Consider the following 17757-nt stretch of genomic DNA (forward strand, 5'->3'; position numbering starts at 1 on the left):
AAGAAAAAAGATTTCTCACTATGGAATCCGACAATTTTGCTGAGAAATGCAATAGGCCAAAAATCGTATTTGGGCAACCTTACTAATTTATATGGAGTTGCGTTATATTATTATGGATTAGTAGACATGTTTGGACACCACCGATTTAAATCTCATTGTGAAATAGACATGACTTATTTCCCCTTTGACGCCCAAGAATGTTCGTTTGAAATTACTAGTTGGCCCTCGGAAATTCAGTTCTTATACAGCTTATGTACGATGGAAAACTCGAATTCAAAATGGACAGATAGTGAGGTTAGTTATACATTGTCGAATAACTCGTTGATATGCACTATCCGAGCTAACAGAAAACCCACATTTCTCATAATAAATCTCATAGTACCAACTGTTCTAATTGGATTTTTGAACGTGTTTGTGTTTATTGTTCCCTCTAAAGCCGGCGAGAAGTTACAATACTCAGTGTCTATTCTTCTATCGTTCAATGTGTATACGGGAATTCTTGTCGACAACGTACCCGCCAACTCAGAGAATATGTCCTTTTTAAGTTACTACATTACATATCAGTACGTATTTGGTGTTGTTGTTATTACCGTGACTGCCGTTTTACTCCGGACGGTCCATAGCAACGAGAGCAAAACGATTCCACGAAGTTGCTTATTTGTAGTGAAAATTGTGGATTTCATGACCTGTAAAAGAAGGTGTTTGTTTGGAAAAGTGCGTGTTCGAGACAATGAAGCCTGTGGTGCGGAGAATAATATTGGCCAATCAGTCAGACGGAATGAGGTCACGTGGAAAGCTGTGTGCGCAGCATTCGACTTCTTATTATTCTGGCTGTTCCTTCTCATTCAAGTGTTTGGCAATATTGGTTTCTTTTTGTCGCTGAAAGGGGTGAAAGTTTGGGGAAATTGAAAATGACATTGATAACTCAATACCCAGCTAGTGGATCTGAATACCTGTTTATACGTAATAATAAATCATGAAATGACACAGTAAAACATCGCCTTTTTCTATGACAATCTTGTTTGCAGAAAAAAGAAGAGGACAGTATGGCAGTTAAAATGATATGCTAATAAGTCACTTCAATACAAATTACTTTTGTTTTTTTTTTTAATATCACGAGGCTTTGTATCAAGAATTGATTTAAACTATTGTGCCTGGGAATTCAGGGATGTATTTTTGACTTCATATGAACCGAACGTTTAAATGTAGAATCTTGTTTTGTAGAATGAGAATCTTATCATAATTTTATATCAAATCAAGTAGCTTGCAAAGTAATATCACTGACTGTACCTTTGTTGATTTTAAAGAAAACAAAAATATATTTTCCTTTATTTTTCTATGTTGAGTTGACACCACTCACGTATTCTGAAATAAACTTTGCACCCCTCCCGGGGCCCCCTTTGTGTCGTCAGGATATTGGCACAATTACATCACAAACTACTGTATTGTACCATGTTATTTTTCTTAGATGAAGTTCCATATTCTTTCAACCTAGAGAGTAAATTATAGAGAGTTTATTGTAAAAGGTTGCCACGGAACATTCTCAAATGTTCGACATGCTATTTTTTTTAATCAGATAGTGCAAATATTAACTACACAATAAAATCATAAGTATCATAAATATATTTGTTTATTTATTTACAAAGAGTTTTGAATGTTTTCTAACATCACATCAATTTCCCGAGAGATCTCATTGTCAACATCTGCTTCATCTGAAAACAAAAAGATGGAAAAAAAAACCCACCCAAACATTTAATCAAGCAAAAAAAAAAAACAAAACTCAGCATGATTGTTTTGTTTGAAATATGCATGGCATTTTAATGGCATTTCAATGGTTTGTCAGTTATGTAAAATTTTATTACCCCGACACACGATATTTTTAACATCATAATCGCATAACGAATTCATAATCATTATAGTTACCATCCCCTCTCCACCATTTAAAGGTCTCGAAAACAACCATCACAAATACTGTGAATCCAATCATGGTGGATATCTATAAAAGCCGATCGGTACTTTATATATCATATTAATATATACATTTTTTAATAAAACCGTTAAATCACAAATATTTTGATGTCTATTATTATATTTAGATGGCACTAAATTGAAACACTGATTAGTTTGTTATCAATTAGCATCCGTTAATTTGGTCGTAAATCGTAAGTTCTTTTGTAAAATGCAGCCCAGAATTTTATCAGTTTATTTGGTTGATATAATGAAAACAAACTGTAAATAAAGTACACGAACAGAGGTCTTACATGAAGACGGATAGGTCATCAAGGGTAAATGTCGGAGTCAACATTAGTATGTTACTAAAACTACTCACACGATCTGTGGACCAGTTGATCTATGAATACAATATTTTTCTGTTGGAATATTAGGGAAAACAGCGGGTATCGCCACTCAATTTCTCTTTGGAAACAAACTACGCCTTTCAATTACACAACTGAAACGGTATTATGACGTAGTTCCGATTGTGACGTCACAATATAAAAGACGCGATTCTTGATCATTGAGGCGTTTGACTAAAATATATCAAGGTCGGGGTAGCATTTTAGCATTTTTCATGAAGCACCTTGGCTGCGTTCAAGATCGCAACAGCTAGCTTAGACGCTAGGTCGTAGTTATGGAACTTCATAATATGATGGTACTTCAACATTACATGGTGGTACTTCAACATTGCATTCTGATATTCCAACATTACATGATGGTACTTTAACATGTAATGTTGAAGTATCAGCACGTACTGTTAAAGTACCATCATGTAATGTTAAAGTATCAGCATGTAGTGTTGAAGTATCATCATATTATGAAGATTATCTACATAAGGCAGTTGAGGCTTTCCATACGTAGTTCTCTAGGTCTACTGCAGTGTTGAACGAACCGGTAGATCTCTGGTTTGAAGTTGGGAATCTTCAACTAAAGACTTATTACATCGATATAATCTCAAATGTGATTGTAAAAAAACCACCTGTATTACCGCTTTTCATATATTTTTTTTCAGATATGCGCAGTCAATTTGGGACTGCGCAACTGTATCAAAAAAGGCTTGGTTTGCACTTGTGTGAGTAATTTGCAAACAAAACAAACTTGTAAAACCTCATATTCATTGCTTTCATTTTTATCTTTGACAACAGTTATGGTCAGTTTTTGCCATGAACAAGTCGGTTTAAGAAATGTTTACATTTTTTGTCCACATATGTACAAGATGGACTGACTTCCCCCTGAAATGGAAAATTACAAAATACAATAAGTTGTCAAGAATAATTTGAGGATTTATAATGTAATACCATTTACTAATCTAAAAAGAACCGGTTGATCTATGTCTTGTAAATCTGGCATATAAAGGAAATATTTGCATCATGATAAATTACATAAACTTCGAAAAAGTTATCAATTTACCTTAAAAATGAACAAAGGACAAATATTTGTTATGGGTTTAATTGACGAATATTCGAAAATAGCAATCGTCATACGTGCATTTTCTGTTACAAAACCAACCCAGAAAAAAATTGGAGTTTACATTAACAACAAAATAGGATTAAACAACAATGAAAGTGATCCGCAAATTAAAAACCATTCAATTTGTAGGTACGAGTTAGTCAATAGATATTGCGTCTACAGATGGTGAAACAAACTTGCATGTATGAACTAGTCCGTAATTAATAGGGTTACAGTTATAACCACTAAAACAAAACATTTGAAAGGGAAATATTCAATCTTAGAGAACTACCACATGTAGCCTCATTTTTCATTTTCTTCAAATGAAATATTTGCCATATACCCAATTTACCGGTTGAAAGTTACAATTAATGGGGAAAGTTCCCTGTATGACATCAGACAATCACATTAACGTTGTTAATTGAATACATAACACTCAACTCTCGCCAAAAGGAGGAAATCATAACGAAACACGTCACAGATTGAGGCTACCTATCTCAGAAATTTACCTTGCAGTGAAATTTACATCGATCGCGTAATCTTTGCTCAAAAGCCAGACAAATCCTGTTGATTTTAAAGAGCAATGGATGAGTGGCCTTCAATGACAATGACAGACCTACGTCACATTGCTGTCTGACACCCTACCCAAAGTCCAAGCTCTTGTTAAAATGATTCCAACTGATATACATTTCTATACCTTTTAATGTTTCTAATTTGTTTCATTAAATGATATTCAGACGTTTAGAGAGAGAGAGAGAGAGAGAGAGAGAGAGAGAGAGAGAGAGAGAGAGAGAGAGAGAGAGAGAGATGCCTTAAAACTTATCAGCGACATCACATAGCAAAGTATATATACGAATATTCGAAAATAGCAATCGTCATACATGCATTTTCTGTTACAAAACCAACCCAGCAAAAAATTGGAGTTTACATTGACAACAAAATAGGATTAAACAACAATGAAAGTGATCCGCAAATTAAAAACCATTCAATTTGTAGGTACGAGTTAGTCAATAGATATTGCGTCTACAGATGGTGAAACAAACTTGCATGTATGAACTAGTCCGTAATTAATAGGGTTACAGTTATAACCACTAAAACAAAACATTTGAAAGGGAAATATTCAATCTTAGAGAACTACCACATGTAGCCTCATTTTTCATTTTCTTCAAATGAAATATTTGCCATATACCCAATTTACCGGTTGAAAGTTACAATTAATGGGGAAAGTTCCCTGTATGACATCAGACAATCACATTAACGTTGTTAATTGAATACATAACACTCAACTCTCGCCAAAAGGAGGAAATCATAACGAAACACGTCACAGATTGAGGCTACCTATCTCAGAAATTTACCTTGCAGACTGCATTGATTTTGGCATAAAATATGAATTATTGATACAAAGGAATAACCAGCAGACGTATTTTGTTTATTAAAGCAATGCCAATCAAGCCACGATGAAAATTAATCTTCATCATGGCTAGACGGATAACTCATCTTCACCATGGCTAGACGCATAACTAGAACCATTTTAACAAGACCTTGGACTTTCAGTAGGGCGTAGCTATCTATTCCTTCCGTCTAAACAAATTAAAAATGACGCGGTTTCAAGCGAAATATGCATCGATTGCGTAGTCTTAGCTCAAACGCCAGACAAATCTCGTTGATTTCAAAGAGCCAAGGCTGAGTGGCTAGCAATGAAATAGACAGGCCTACGTCACATTGCTGTTTGACACAACTACCCAAAGTCCAAGCTCTTGTTAAAATGGTTCTAATATACATCATGGCTAGAGAGAGAGAGAGAGAGAGAGAGAGAGAGAGAGAGAGAGAGAGAGAGAGGGGCGGATGTGTCAACATAAATGAGTTAACAAAAATATTAATTTGCATGTCAACATATTTATCTCGCATGTCTACATAAATAAGTTGCATGTTAACATAAATAAGTTGCATGTCAACATAAATGAATTGCATGTCGACATATTTGAAGAGGGCCACGTACCATAAATTGGTATAAATTAAAAAAAAAAACCTTTGCAGTGTTCATTATTAATAGAACCATTATAACAAGACCTTGGACTTTCGGTTGGTCGTAGCTATCTATTTTTTTGCGTCAAAACAAGTTCAAAATGACGTGGTTTCAGGCGAAATATGCACCGATTGCGTAGTCTTCGTTCAAAAGCCAGACAAATCTTGTTGATTTCAAAGAGCAATGTCTGAGTGGCCAGCAGTGAAATAGACAGGCGTACGTCACATTGCTGTTTGACACAACTACCCAAAGTCCAAGCTCTTGTTAAAATGGTTCTAAATCTCTTGTTCATGTGTAGACAAACCAAATAAAAAAAAATTAGAAAAAAATGTTTGCAGCAGATTAACCAAACACTTCATCAGAAGCCTCATTTTTTTGGCAAGGGTATACATGTTGTTACAACTCTTGACGTATTCCCCATCCATTTTCATTGATGCGTTTGCATAAATAAGTGTGTAACAGTTACCATATCTGATATTAAAGGATATCTATTTCTTTTGATACTTGGTAAGGATTATAAGGGGGGAATTGAAGGATTCTGTCAGTGGTTTAAAGAAATTAATGGATAGCTAGTATTCATGTACACTATCATTAAAATGATATTGAATCTTGGTTGACATGTACATCAACATTGAAAAACATGAACTATTTTATCTAGTCACGCACACTTAGTCTTGACACAAACATGTTTAAATTTAGGGGGGAAAATAATAAATTGTGAATTTTAATATATTAAAATAAAGAAATTGATTTATTTTGTATTTAAGTATATGATGTATACCCTGGCAGGAAAAAAATATATTTATCTAGCTACTAGTACTTATACCTACCCAACTTCAAAATTTCAGGCCAATTTAGGGCGTCTGTAAAGTGCGAAACGAAACCAATCGAAACGAAACGAAACCAAAAATCGAAACGAAACGAGACGGAATTTAAACAAAACTAATATCAATTTTGACTACATAAAAGTGAAAATAAATTCATTGAAATAAATTTTTGAACCATGAAATATAACTACCTGTATGTTTCAGATTGCCGCTGTAAATTTCTAGGCCGATTATCCGAAATTTGCAATAAATATATAATGATGTAAATAAAACCATTTTAACATGGCCTTGGACTTTCAATAGGACGTAACTATCTATTTGTTGCGTCAAAAAAGTTAAAAAATGACGCTGGTTTCAAGTGAAATTTACATCGATCGCGTAATCTTTGCTCAAAAGCCAGACAAATCCTGTTGATTTTAAAGAGCAATGGATGAGTGGCCTTCAATGACAATGACAGACCTACGTCACATTGCTGTCTGACACCCTACCCAAAGTCGAAGCTCTTGTTAAAATGATTCCAACTGATATACATTTCTATACCTTTTAATGTTTCTAATTTGTTTCATTAAATGATATTCAGACGTTTAGAGAGAGAGAGAGAGAGAGAGAGAGAGAGAGAGAGAGAGAGAGAGAGAGAGAGAGAGAGAGAGAGATGCCTTAAAACTTATCAGCGACATCACATAGCAAAGTATATATACGCAAGTTTGGGAGAGAGAAAAAAAAAGAGAGAGAGAGAGAGAGAGAGAGATATGATGATGATTCTGAAGGAGACATGCAATGATCGCTACCTTCATAACCCACATGAATCATCAAAGAAAGCATTTTATTGTTTATATTAACAACTTTCTTTAACTAATTAATAAAATTATTATGAAAAGTTAGTAAAATTCACTAAATTACTGTTAATTACAAAAGTACTTTAGCTAAAAGAAACAGCCAAATCGTATCCTGTGAGACTTTGAGTCTGGCATCGTCATGATTATTTCGTGCAGTCCGGGATTTTACTAAGGTCGCTGTAGGTTCAGACCAATCGATAAACAGGGCGTGTCAATTTCAGTCCTGTCACTTTCGGCCGCTGTAGATTTCGACCAATCGATAAATAGGGCGTGTAGATTTCAGTCGGGCTGTTTCTATTTAAGCATTGAATCATTATTTTTTGAAAGATATAGTCTCATAACTGCATCGGTGTGTGCATACAAATTGAATAACGCGCGCTAGCGCGTTATGAAAATTTGACACATACAGGTTGTTATACATTGTACATGAATTTATGGTTAAAAATTTTATTTCAAATAAATATGTTTCACCTTTATGTTGTCAAAATTGGTTTTTAGTTTTGTTTAATTCCGTTTCGTTTCGATTTTTGGTTTGGTTTCGTTTGGTTTCGTTTGGTTTCGATTGGTTTCGTTTCGTTTTGTTCGGTTACGATTCATTTCGATTTCGTTTCGCACTTTACAGACGCCCGTCGATTTAAGGGAAACAAAGACATTTTAAATGATGGCCCTGTTTCTTGTTTCAGAATTTTTAATACTTTAGGTATTAAGGTTTTACAAACAAGATAAAGGGATCTTTATATTTTTTCATCAATATTCCATTGCTTATCCCGCCAAATTAAGAAAAAAATTATTTAAACAGGATTTATTCAAAATGAAACAATAAATTACAATGAAAAAAGGCAATTTTTTGGATACAATTGGACGGAATATTACAAAATGTTTATTGATTTCTATAATATCAATAAAGTGTCACTTTTCCATAACCATTTTACATTTGAGGGAAATACTGAAAAAAAAATATTTGGCACAATCTTTTTCCAGCAAAGGCAAGCCCACTAATCCATTTTTACTTTATGAAATCTTGTGATCTCCCATCAATATGTAACACATAGCCGCCTCTCCAAATAAGTCACATGATGGTCCCATTGTTCCCAGTATCAGTCTGATGATGCTGATGCAATACCTGAATCTTGTTTAAAATCATCAAAGAACTCATCGGCACTGAAAAAGAAGATTGAAATGTACAAATGTTGAGCACTGGCAATAAAATGTAAAATAAATATTTACTGGATCTTGTTAAAATCAATACTTGAAAAAATCATTTGGATTGGAAAGGGCTCATAATAACTTTAAATGGTAAATCAATTTGAAGTCAAATATAGTTTTTTTTCCAGTTCAGAATTAAAACTTATTTATCAGTTCATGAATTTTAAATAAAAGGCCCAGGGGCCACATTGCTCACCTGAGCAACAATAGCCTTGACTGTGATTAGATGAGCATTATAGTACATGTATCAAATTAAAAAAATCTTGACAATTAAATACAGAAGATCTTACCGCGTACACATCAAATTACACGACAAATTACCAGCCCCTTTTGTTGCTTTACATTTTTCTCTATTCCCTAAAATCCCCCCCCCCCCCCATTGTGGCCCACTTTCATTTTTAAAGATCTCCATGTAAAAATTTAACACCCCCTCCCCAATTGTGGCCCCACCCTACCCCTGGGGACCAGAATTTGAACCAACTTTCAATAATTCTAAACTATCTCCCCTTTACAGAGGGCCTGACCCTAAATTTGAATCAACTTAAATCCCCTTCACCAAGTGATGCTTTGTTTTAAGTTGAGTTGAAATCAGCCCAGTGGTTTAGGTGAAGAAGATGAAAATGTGAAAAGTTTAAAACGCCAATTATGCCAACGTCAGATAACAGAAATTCTTGATCAGAAAAGCTCACTTGAGTCTTTGGCTTAGGTGAGCTAAAAAAAAATCCCTACAATTCAAGGAATTCTATGCAGCAGTTTAAGAGGAGTTGCCTTGACAAACTGTTCATCACTATATTTAGTATGTGGCCAATAGTTCCGAAATTCTAAGAAAAATAACAGAATCGGAATTCCCTAGTAATGTGCACATTTTACATTGAACCCTACATACCTACAAAATTTCACAAATCTCTTATTCATTCATATACAAGCGATTTATCCCAAAATGAGCTATGAGAGAGAAAAAACCTAAACAGTTTGGATTCTATATGAATATAAACAAATCTTTCATTACCATAAAAGCAAAAAAAAAATTAAAAGAGAGACAATAAGTTTTACCTATTTCTATCCTCTTCATTTTCTCGATCATCATTTTCTTCCCCCTCCTCACTATCTGAATCTTCGCTTTCATCATCCGAATCTTCACCACTATCATCTGATTCATCGTCTTCATCTCCTGATTCATCACTCCCTGATTCATTTTCTTTCTCTTGTTCTGAAAAAGATTAATCTCATATTAGAACCATTTTAACAAGGCCTTGGACTTTCAGTAGGATGTAACTATCTGTTTCTACCCTGGTGTCAAGCGAAACATACACCATTGCTGTTTGACACAACTACCCAAAGTCTAAGCTCTTGTTAAAATGGTTCCATTTATTTACTGTTTAAGGAGGCTTAACAAATTACCCATTAATTTTACCTGAAACTTTATAAAAGATATAATTTGTAAAGCAGTAAACTATTGTTTAGTAAATAAAAATTCCATTTGTGTATTTTAGCTTTTAAATTTGTGTGTTTTCCAATATTTTTATATAAAGCTCTTAAAATTCTTCTCATGGATTCCAAAAGTGACTACAACTTATTAGCTGGATTATACCACACGATTACAAACCAGTTCACAGATAAAATAATGCATTGTGTGCATAACATCTTGCTGTAAACTGTCATTCGGAATGTTCAGTCTTCCAAACTTAATAACCTTCATCACATTAATTTTCTGCCCAGTGCCCACAAAAGCTTTTCGTACATGTATCATGATATTACCTATTAGAATTTTTTCCTCTAGAACTGGCTGGAACTGTAGGGCTGTAGGATGACTGGGCTCATATATCAAAACTATAATGTAAAAATACGGTAAATTAAAGTAAACAACTGTGATTCTAAATATAGAGAATTACTTATTTCAAAATTATTCATTATTTTTTTTTTTACTCACTCATTTTACACAACTTGGCAGCTACAACGTATTCCTTCTTCATTAAACATTCTAGAAACTGAAACACGTAAAAGAAAAGAATGTATATCTTTATACCATATATACATTCTTCCATCTCACAATTCATGCACACACGTTTTAATTTTTGTCTCTGTCAGTATTATTTTTTCTTGTCACATTCTTTGTCGAGAATTAGGAAGAAACTAAAGGTTCCACTAGGAACTGTTGGCAAGTTCCAACAGCTAGAAATCAACTTGAAGTTAAATTTCCTTTCCTCATCACTGAACTATACATGACTGTATTGGTTTCTGTACAGTTTGTTTGTGTATTGTATTTCTATAACAAGCTGCCATGTAGCCTTTGTATTTATTTATCCTATATGAGTATATGTACTATTGCTGTACTGTATAATGTGCCTCCATTTTGGAGCCATTGTACTGATCTGACCTGTATATGCATTGCTTTCATTCAATATTCCTATTCTGTTTTCTGTACCTCCATGAGGAGCTGACTTGGAGCCCTCCGTTCCTCCTCCTCCTCACTGTCACTATCACTGCTGTCCTCAGACTCCTCCCCACCAGTGGCGCCCTCAGGGGGTGGTTTCTCTTTGGGTTTGGGAAGAGCTTTCACAGGCTTCCTAATGGTTTCAAATAACAGATACAGTCAGACTTCATTATCTCGAACTAAGTGGGACTGTTTAAATACTTGAGATATCCAAGTATTGGAGATATCAAGGGTGAAATACTTAAAAAATAAGTGATTGCGACTTACAAATCACTTCGACATATCCATTGTATTTGAGATATCAGTGTTTGAGATATCGAAGTTCAACTGTACATTTAAATGCACAGAAAGTCTTAATCATTTAAAAATTGTTGATTTACATTCACAGAAACTGTTTACAGTTGTACATGCCATGCTCGCACCCTTGATTTAGAGGATCAATAATGATACAATTACTTTGAAAACTTACGGCGGGGGTATTGATGCATTGGAGGACACAACGAAAGGAGGCTTCTTGTTCCCATCATTATTACTATAACCTACAAGAATGGACATTATGCTTATTTCTGATTGAATTCAAGAGTATTAAAACATACAATTTTTCATAATTCAATGTATCATTTGGAAAAATACAAATCAACATCAAGATGCATGTATTATTTTTTTTTAAATAATTTAAAAGTGGAATATGCTACACCAAAATTTTATTTTATGGATTGATATAGTATAATGAAATAAGTATGTATCCTTCTTTGAACAACAAAATCGTGTATGAGAAATGATATTTTGATGAGCCATAAACTTAATTTGGGTGTAGCATTCCACCTTAGCAATTGATGTCCACTCCTCAAATATTAAAATAATTCATGAATCTGGAATTTATGTTTTTAATATATGCAGGTAACGACAATTAGTTTCTCGTAACAAGAATGAATTCAGTAATATCAGAAAAGATCAATGATTTTACATCCTTGAATATAACCCTAAATATTGCTGATCAAAATTTTTTAAAAATTCTCCACTTTCCTTTTTTTATTCCATTACTACTCAGCTGGGCAAACAACTTTTTGAAATGCTTTTATATCAAAAATCAATACATGTATCATATAGTATACACAAAACAGAAAATAATTCAACTAATGATAAAACTTCAGTAGTAGTTTTAAAACTTGTATGAAAATAAAACATACTGTGACCCTTTCTTGATACTTTTGAATTTGCTCCTTGAATATTTTCTTTTTCTACTTGAGGTTCAAATACTCTACAAAAAGAATGTTAAAATATAGAAAAGGAAAAAATATATGAGTATAAGTTTATGTACCTGTAATTCATTTACCTGCTGAATTATGCAGAGCTGAAATTACCTTTATAATTCTGGCAATTTGCTTGTTCTTTTTGCACAGATATACAGACAATTATTAATCCATAAATGCATATTCACCTTGAATTTTCTCGACTCAGTGACTGCCTCAATTCCTCCATGTCTATAGTTTCTTCATATCCTTGTGAATCCTCCTCTCTTCTGCTGACTGACCGTAAACTAACCTGTTTGGTAGGGGTTGGGGTCCTTCTGCTCTGAGAACTGCTTTGATTCTGGGGCGGCATTCTGTAAAGATATTCATCAATTATAACATGTATTTTATTTGACAATTTTTGTCAAAAAGATTGGTTTTATACAGCAATTTGTATGGATCTTACATCTTTAGAGTTTTGGAGCTGTCCTATATAATAATGTAAATCCAACAATATTGCAATCTCTCCAAGCCTAAGTATTTATTTTAGCAAATACTTTAAATTTATTCTTGGCTAATATTATAAGTCCCTGCTTTGTTTTGTTTTGGTTTTTTTAGTTAAAATTGATCTATCTTAATTTACTTAAGTTATTGAAAGTATTTTAATAATTATATCGATTCAAAATTTGGGCTTAAGTCTGTTTTCAGTTTATGCTCTAGGGAGCAGACAACGAACATTCAATGCATATCATAATACATGTATCCACTTTTATACGGAACAAACACATTTGTATACGAACAACTCCTTAAAATTATAGGTTTATTTTTTTTTATCTTCACCATTCAATAAAATAGTTGTTCAGAATTACCTTTTATAATCACCGTACTGAAAGACTGTGCCATCTTCTCCCAAAATGGGAAGAGGGTCTTTAATTCTATCTGGTCTACTCATGTTTAAATTTGTTTCTCTAGCCTAATTTATTTGCGGTGGCGTCCATGTTGTTTACGTTAGTTGTGATAAGGTGCTGCTAAAATCCTGAAATCATAAAAAAAAATTAATAAAAATATAAATATATTTCAATGAGAACTTAAAAAAAAGAAATATTTAAAAAATTCTTGTATCAAAAAAAATATTAACATTACACTACAAAATCGCATTAATATGTATTTTTTTAAAATTATTTATGTTTTTAATGATTTGGGTTTTACTAAATAACGCAGTTGTTTTGCATACATGCGCCGAAAGGAATACAAAGTCACGTATGTGGTTTTATAATTTATTTTATCATTTAATTTCAGAATAATATATAAGTTTTTGGATTTTGGACATTAACATAGTATAATATTCAAAGTATAACACGCTTCATTGGAAAAAATCAATGTTACGAAATAGAAATATGACAAAACAGAGATAATTCGATCTGGGTCATTTTATAACCTATGGATTTACCGTTTTGTGTGGAATTATTGAAATTCACAGTTTTGGGTAAATTATTTGCCTTTGCAACAAGAGAATAATTATTGCTATTTTATAGAGTATGTACTTTATCACTTACCAACTGAGCTTGAAGTGGTGAAGTGAAATACGTTTATAAATATAACGTATATGATTTATCAGAGACTTATACAAAATGTCTCTGGATTTATCAGGTTTTTTTTTTTTAACTACACTGTTCTTTTAAGGAGCATTTTTACTCCTTTGAAATTACATATTAATTTTAAGCCATGAAAACATTGTAAATGTTTGCATATGCGTCTTTGAAATTGATAGGATTGTAGTACATGTACAATATACTTGTGATATGATAAGCTGTTTTTTTAAAAATCATAATTCAAAGAAAAAAATTGCAAATCTTTACCATCGGTTTCATGTACATGAACTAGGGAAGATTCTTTAAGCTTACTATAGGAGTTGACATGTTGACTAATTTAATAATTGATTTAGCACAGGCCTGCGATTTGTTTTATGTTATATCATGATGGTGTTGAAAATGCAATGATACAGATGTTACACAACATGCTATTGCACAAGCACAAAAGTTGTTGCACATCCGATCGAGCCCTTGCAATGGAGTGTTGTGTGACAGCATGCAGAGACATAAATAACAGAGATTGGCAACTGATCGAAATCTTGTGGTCCCTATTGTAAAGTATTCCCAGTTTAAATCAGTATATCTTTCTAATAAACAATTATATCAAGGAATATCTATAAACAGCTAAAACCCATTATCAAAACATTCAAAATATTATATTTCCATGAGTTTATGTCTTATAAACAATATTAAAAGAGGAGTTTTAGGAGGCAGTTGGCCACCCGTCGTCTGAGATTTTGCCGAAGTTTTATGACTGGCCAATATAATTTCAATTTTTTTAATCTCAGTTTACTAATATGTAGTTCTCAAAGTAAGGTTAGTCCCGTAACATTTTTCAACAACAAAACACACTAGTGGCGGAGTTGCCAATCTCTGTTATTTATGTCTCTGGTGACAGCAGCTAGGTTTTTGTCATTGGTTTTGGCCGATCACAGTTGTGTCCGTTTGAGGCATCTGGAAAACTTCACTATTAGCGCACACATAACACTTTGCATAACATGTACTTTGTTAACTATGCAGTGATGGGATCAGGTAAATCTTTAATTAATAGTGTTCTAAATCCAGAGACATGTTATTTATGTCTCTGATAAATCATATAAATTTATAAGCATATTTCACTTAAACCTGAGTTTGTTAGTGAAAAAGTACATACCGGTATTCTATAACTGAATGACTGACACTGCAATTTTGGTTGACTATTAGAAATGCCTCACTAACAAAATGCTAAAGCATTAATAAATAAAACACTAAAAGTATAAAAATTTGACCAAAATTGTGACCATGCCCCTTTAAATTTAAAAGTGACAGAAGTGGTGGGAATGAACTACAATGTATTACAGTGTTTTTATATAGAAAGGAACAGGCTTGGGGTATTGCTAAATGTAATGGTAATGCGTTGCAATGCATTACATATTTTCAAAGTAATGCTAGTAATGTGTAATGCCACAGTTTTGTCACAAGAAATATGTTAGTCAGGAAAACATTAATACATGTATATGAAAGTTTATAGAGAAATCATGAAACAGTTAAATATCATGACAATTCATCAACATTTTCTTTTGAACTACTCAATGAATTGTTATAATCACTTTATTATTATAAAAATCATACATGTACTTTAAAAAAAGTCTCCACATTTTCAACAGGAAATCAGAATGAAGAGAATAGGACCTCCAAAGAAATGGACAAGACATCGGATATATGATGTGTTGTTTCAATCATCAGTGAAGGCCTTGCACGTATCATATTTTCTCTTGACGGGGCTTTTCATTGTGCAGGTGGTCGGATATGTTAAAGGTAAGCCCATCGAAATATTGTCAACCAACACAATCCCACCCCATCAAGTTTTTGGGGGCTCATAGTTAATATGAAAGACAAATTAAATTTACTATACTTAAGTGGTTCACAGGCCGGGTAACTTAAAATGATCAATTCTAAAAATCTCTGGTAGACTAAATTTATATCAGTCTCTTATCATTTTATGACTCTGGTAATTTTTATTAAAATCATAAAAATGTTTGAATTTTGACCTCTCGAAGACTATTTGAAAATGGTAAACTTATTAGAGGATTAATGGATATTTTTTATTTCAGTCGATAAACCCAAATTTCTTGAGGAACACAAGAGGAAAGAAGCAGAGAGGATGGCTGAACTACAAGAAAAGGCAGAAAAAGAGAGACTTGGATTTCAGACAACATAGTGATCTCTAGTGGATGTACATATTTTGTAAATGTGAAAGCTTGTATGGGTGAAGATAGTGAGCGATGTTGTACAATGGTGTGCTAGTCTGTAAGTAATCACAGACTCTGGTCCTCTCATTCAGAATGTATTGTACAAATTTTTATGCGAGTTTTTGTGACCTGTTGTTATAAAATATCCAAATTTATCATTGACGATTGGGGAGTGAAATTCCCTCTTCAGGGGGGATTAAAAAATTTGATGTATGGTACGATGAAGAATGTACTTTTACAAGGTAGTGTGAAATTAGGATTGGACATGGTATCAAAATGATTTTACAGGACACATATTTTTACACAACTCATGGATTGGAAATAAAGTTTCTAAAAGACCCATTCTCTTTATATGTTTTGTATTGCTTGTGTGATCAGTCTATTGCTTTCCATAAAGAACTATATATGACATCGGTCATAATTTGCCCTTTTCTAAAGTGTTTCAGGTACAGTGTACATTAAATTGTTATCTTATATTTTTGAAGAGTTGATATAACATATATATTTATTTATTTATTTAAATTGTTTGCACTCGCTGGCAGTTTATGACGTCACAAGTTATTCAATTTTTATGCCTCCCTTCGAAGAAGCAATTTTTGACAAGAGTTATGCCCCCTGGACTAGGAAAAATTCTACTTATTTGCAGTTTCTATTCATTTTCTTCACAGAGGTTGCACATATTGAAATGAAATTTGGTATACAGATTTATCATAATAATATCTAGGTCACGTGTGATTTTGGATACGATCAAGCAATTTTCAAAAGAGTTATGTCTCTTGGACTTAGAAAAATTCCACTTATTAGCAGTTTCCATTCATTTTCTTCGCAGAGATTGCACATATTGAGATGAATTTTGGTATACAGATTTACCATAATAATTTCTAGGTCGAGTTTGATTTTGTTTACATTCGAGCAATTTTTGACAGAGTTATGCCCCTTGGACTTAGAAAAATTCCACTTATTTGCAGTTTCCATTCATTTTTTTCACAGAGGTTGCACATAATGAAATTAAATTTGGTATAAAATTTATCATGATAATAATTTCTAGCTCTTGTTTAATATTGGTTCATTTTCATCTTAAACGTTTTTTTTTTTTGGGGGGGGGGGGGGGGGGCATAAGAGTTTCACAAACTTCTCTTGTTATAATTTAATCAATTTCATTCTAAAGTTGACATTTTTTTTACTCTTTTTTTTTTTTGTTCGTTATTAGTCTTGGAAAGATAAACCTTTGATAAAAATATTTTGTTTCTTCAAGCATGCGCTCATTGTATTCTGAAAGAAAAACTGTTTAAAACAAGCTGTTTTATGCTAAAAATGGAAATCTGCGGGAAAAGTTTAGCTTTGTGATGGCAAATTTTAAATTGTGGGCAAAGGAAAATTATAAAATAACTTTACTTGTATATGTTTACAAAGAATTACAGAAAAATGATGTTCATTTTAGGGGGCCATTTTAAGCCCATATCATATATAGTCCTTTGAGTGCAGTGAGAAAATACAAATGATCTGAATCAATGGTCGTGTGAATTTTCCTTACAAAATTATATTTAGCTAACCATTTCATGCTTAATCAAGTTTTCATGGGATTAATTGACAAATTTGTCCGATTTCTTTCAAAGACATTTTTGGCATCAAAATGATATCGAATAGCCATGCAATTTGTTGATGCAAGTTATCATAATTTTGATTAAAACATTTACAATCAGAGCAATTAAAAAAAAATAATTCTATATTACGTACTACATTTTGGCTGTGTATTCATTATATTGATTTTGGAGGAAAGCAATCTTTGCTTTTGATGCCTTCAGTTTATAATATATTTTCAATTCTCTCAATGTGAAACTTTACCATATATCCAGTCAAAACATTTTAGCATTCACCTGTGACAGGACAGCTTGATCACCTGCACCAATTAGCTAAGTCGTCAAGCAC

At 32.9% G+C, this 17757-nt stretch overlaps 1 protein-coding gene and 2 long non-coding RNA genes across 5 annotated transcripts; 1 reads left to right on the forward strand and 2 right to left on the reverse strand.

Annotated features, from left to right (window-relative positions):
• Nucleotides 1–581: 581 nt before the first annotated feature.
• Nucleotides 582–2490, reverse strand: LOC136275783 (uncharacterized). Of its 3 annotated transcripts, none has more exons than XR_010714276.1 (5): nt 2330–2490; nt 1924–1996; nt 1667–1712; nt 1291–1491; nt 582–879 (listed from the first exon to the last, which is right to left on the reverse strand). It is a non-coding gene; the product is annotated as an uncharacterized lncRNA (long non-coding RNA). The 3 variants fall into 3 exon arrangements; XR_010714274.1 differs by having other exon boundaries at nt 1643–1712; XR_010714275.1 differs by lacking the exons at nt 582–879; nt 1291–1491 and having other exon boundaries at nt 1613–1712.
• A 5468-nt stretch (nt 2491–7958) lies between these two features.
• On the reverse strand, nt 7959–13036 carry LOC105326343 (transcription initiation factor TFIID subunit 11). Its single transcript, XM_034455232.2, has 9 exons — nt 12875–13036; nt 12215–12379; nt 11964–12034; nt 11243–11312; nt 10765–10906; nt 10270–10327; nt 10098–10169; nt 9393–9549; nt 7959–8294 (listed from the first exon to the last, which is right to left on the reverse strand). The coding sequence occupies exons 1-9, from the start codon at nt 12955–12957 to the stop codon at nt 8231–8233; spliced, it is 882 nt and encodes a 293-aa protein (XP_034311123.2). The 5' UTR covers nt 12958–13036; the 3' UTR covers nt 7959–8230.
• Nucleotides 13037–13197: 161 nt separating this feature from the next.
• Nucleotides 13198–16170, forward strand: LOC105326344 (uncharacterized). The gene is made up of 3 exons (XR_899856.4): nt 13198–13265; nt 15244–15394; nt 15691–16170. It is a non-coding gene; the product is annotated as an uncharacterized lncRNA (long non-coding RNA).
• The last annotated feature ends 1587 nt before the right edge of the window (nt 16171–17757 follow it).

Source organism: Magallana gigas, chromosome 5 (genome assembly GCF_963853765.1).
Source record: "Magallana gigas chromosome 5, xbMagGiga1.1, whole genome shotgun sequence".
NCBI lineage: Eukaryota > Metazoa > Mollusca > Bivalvia > Ostreida > Ostreidae > Magallana > Magallana gigas.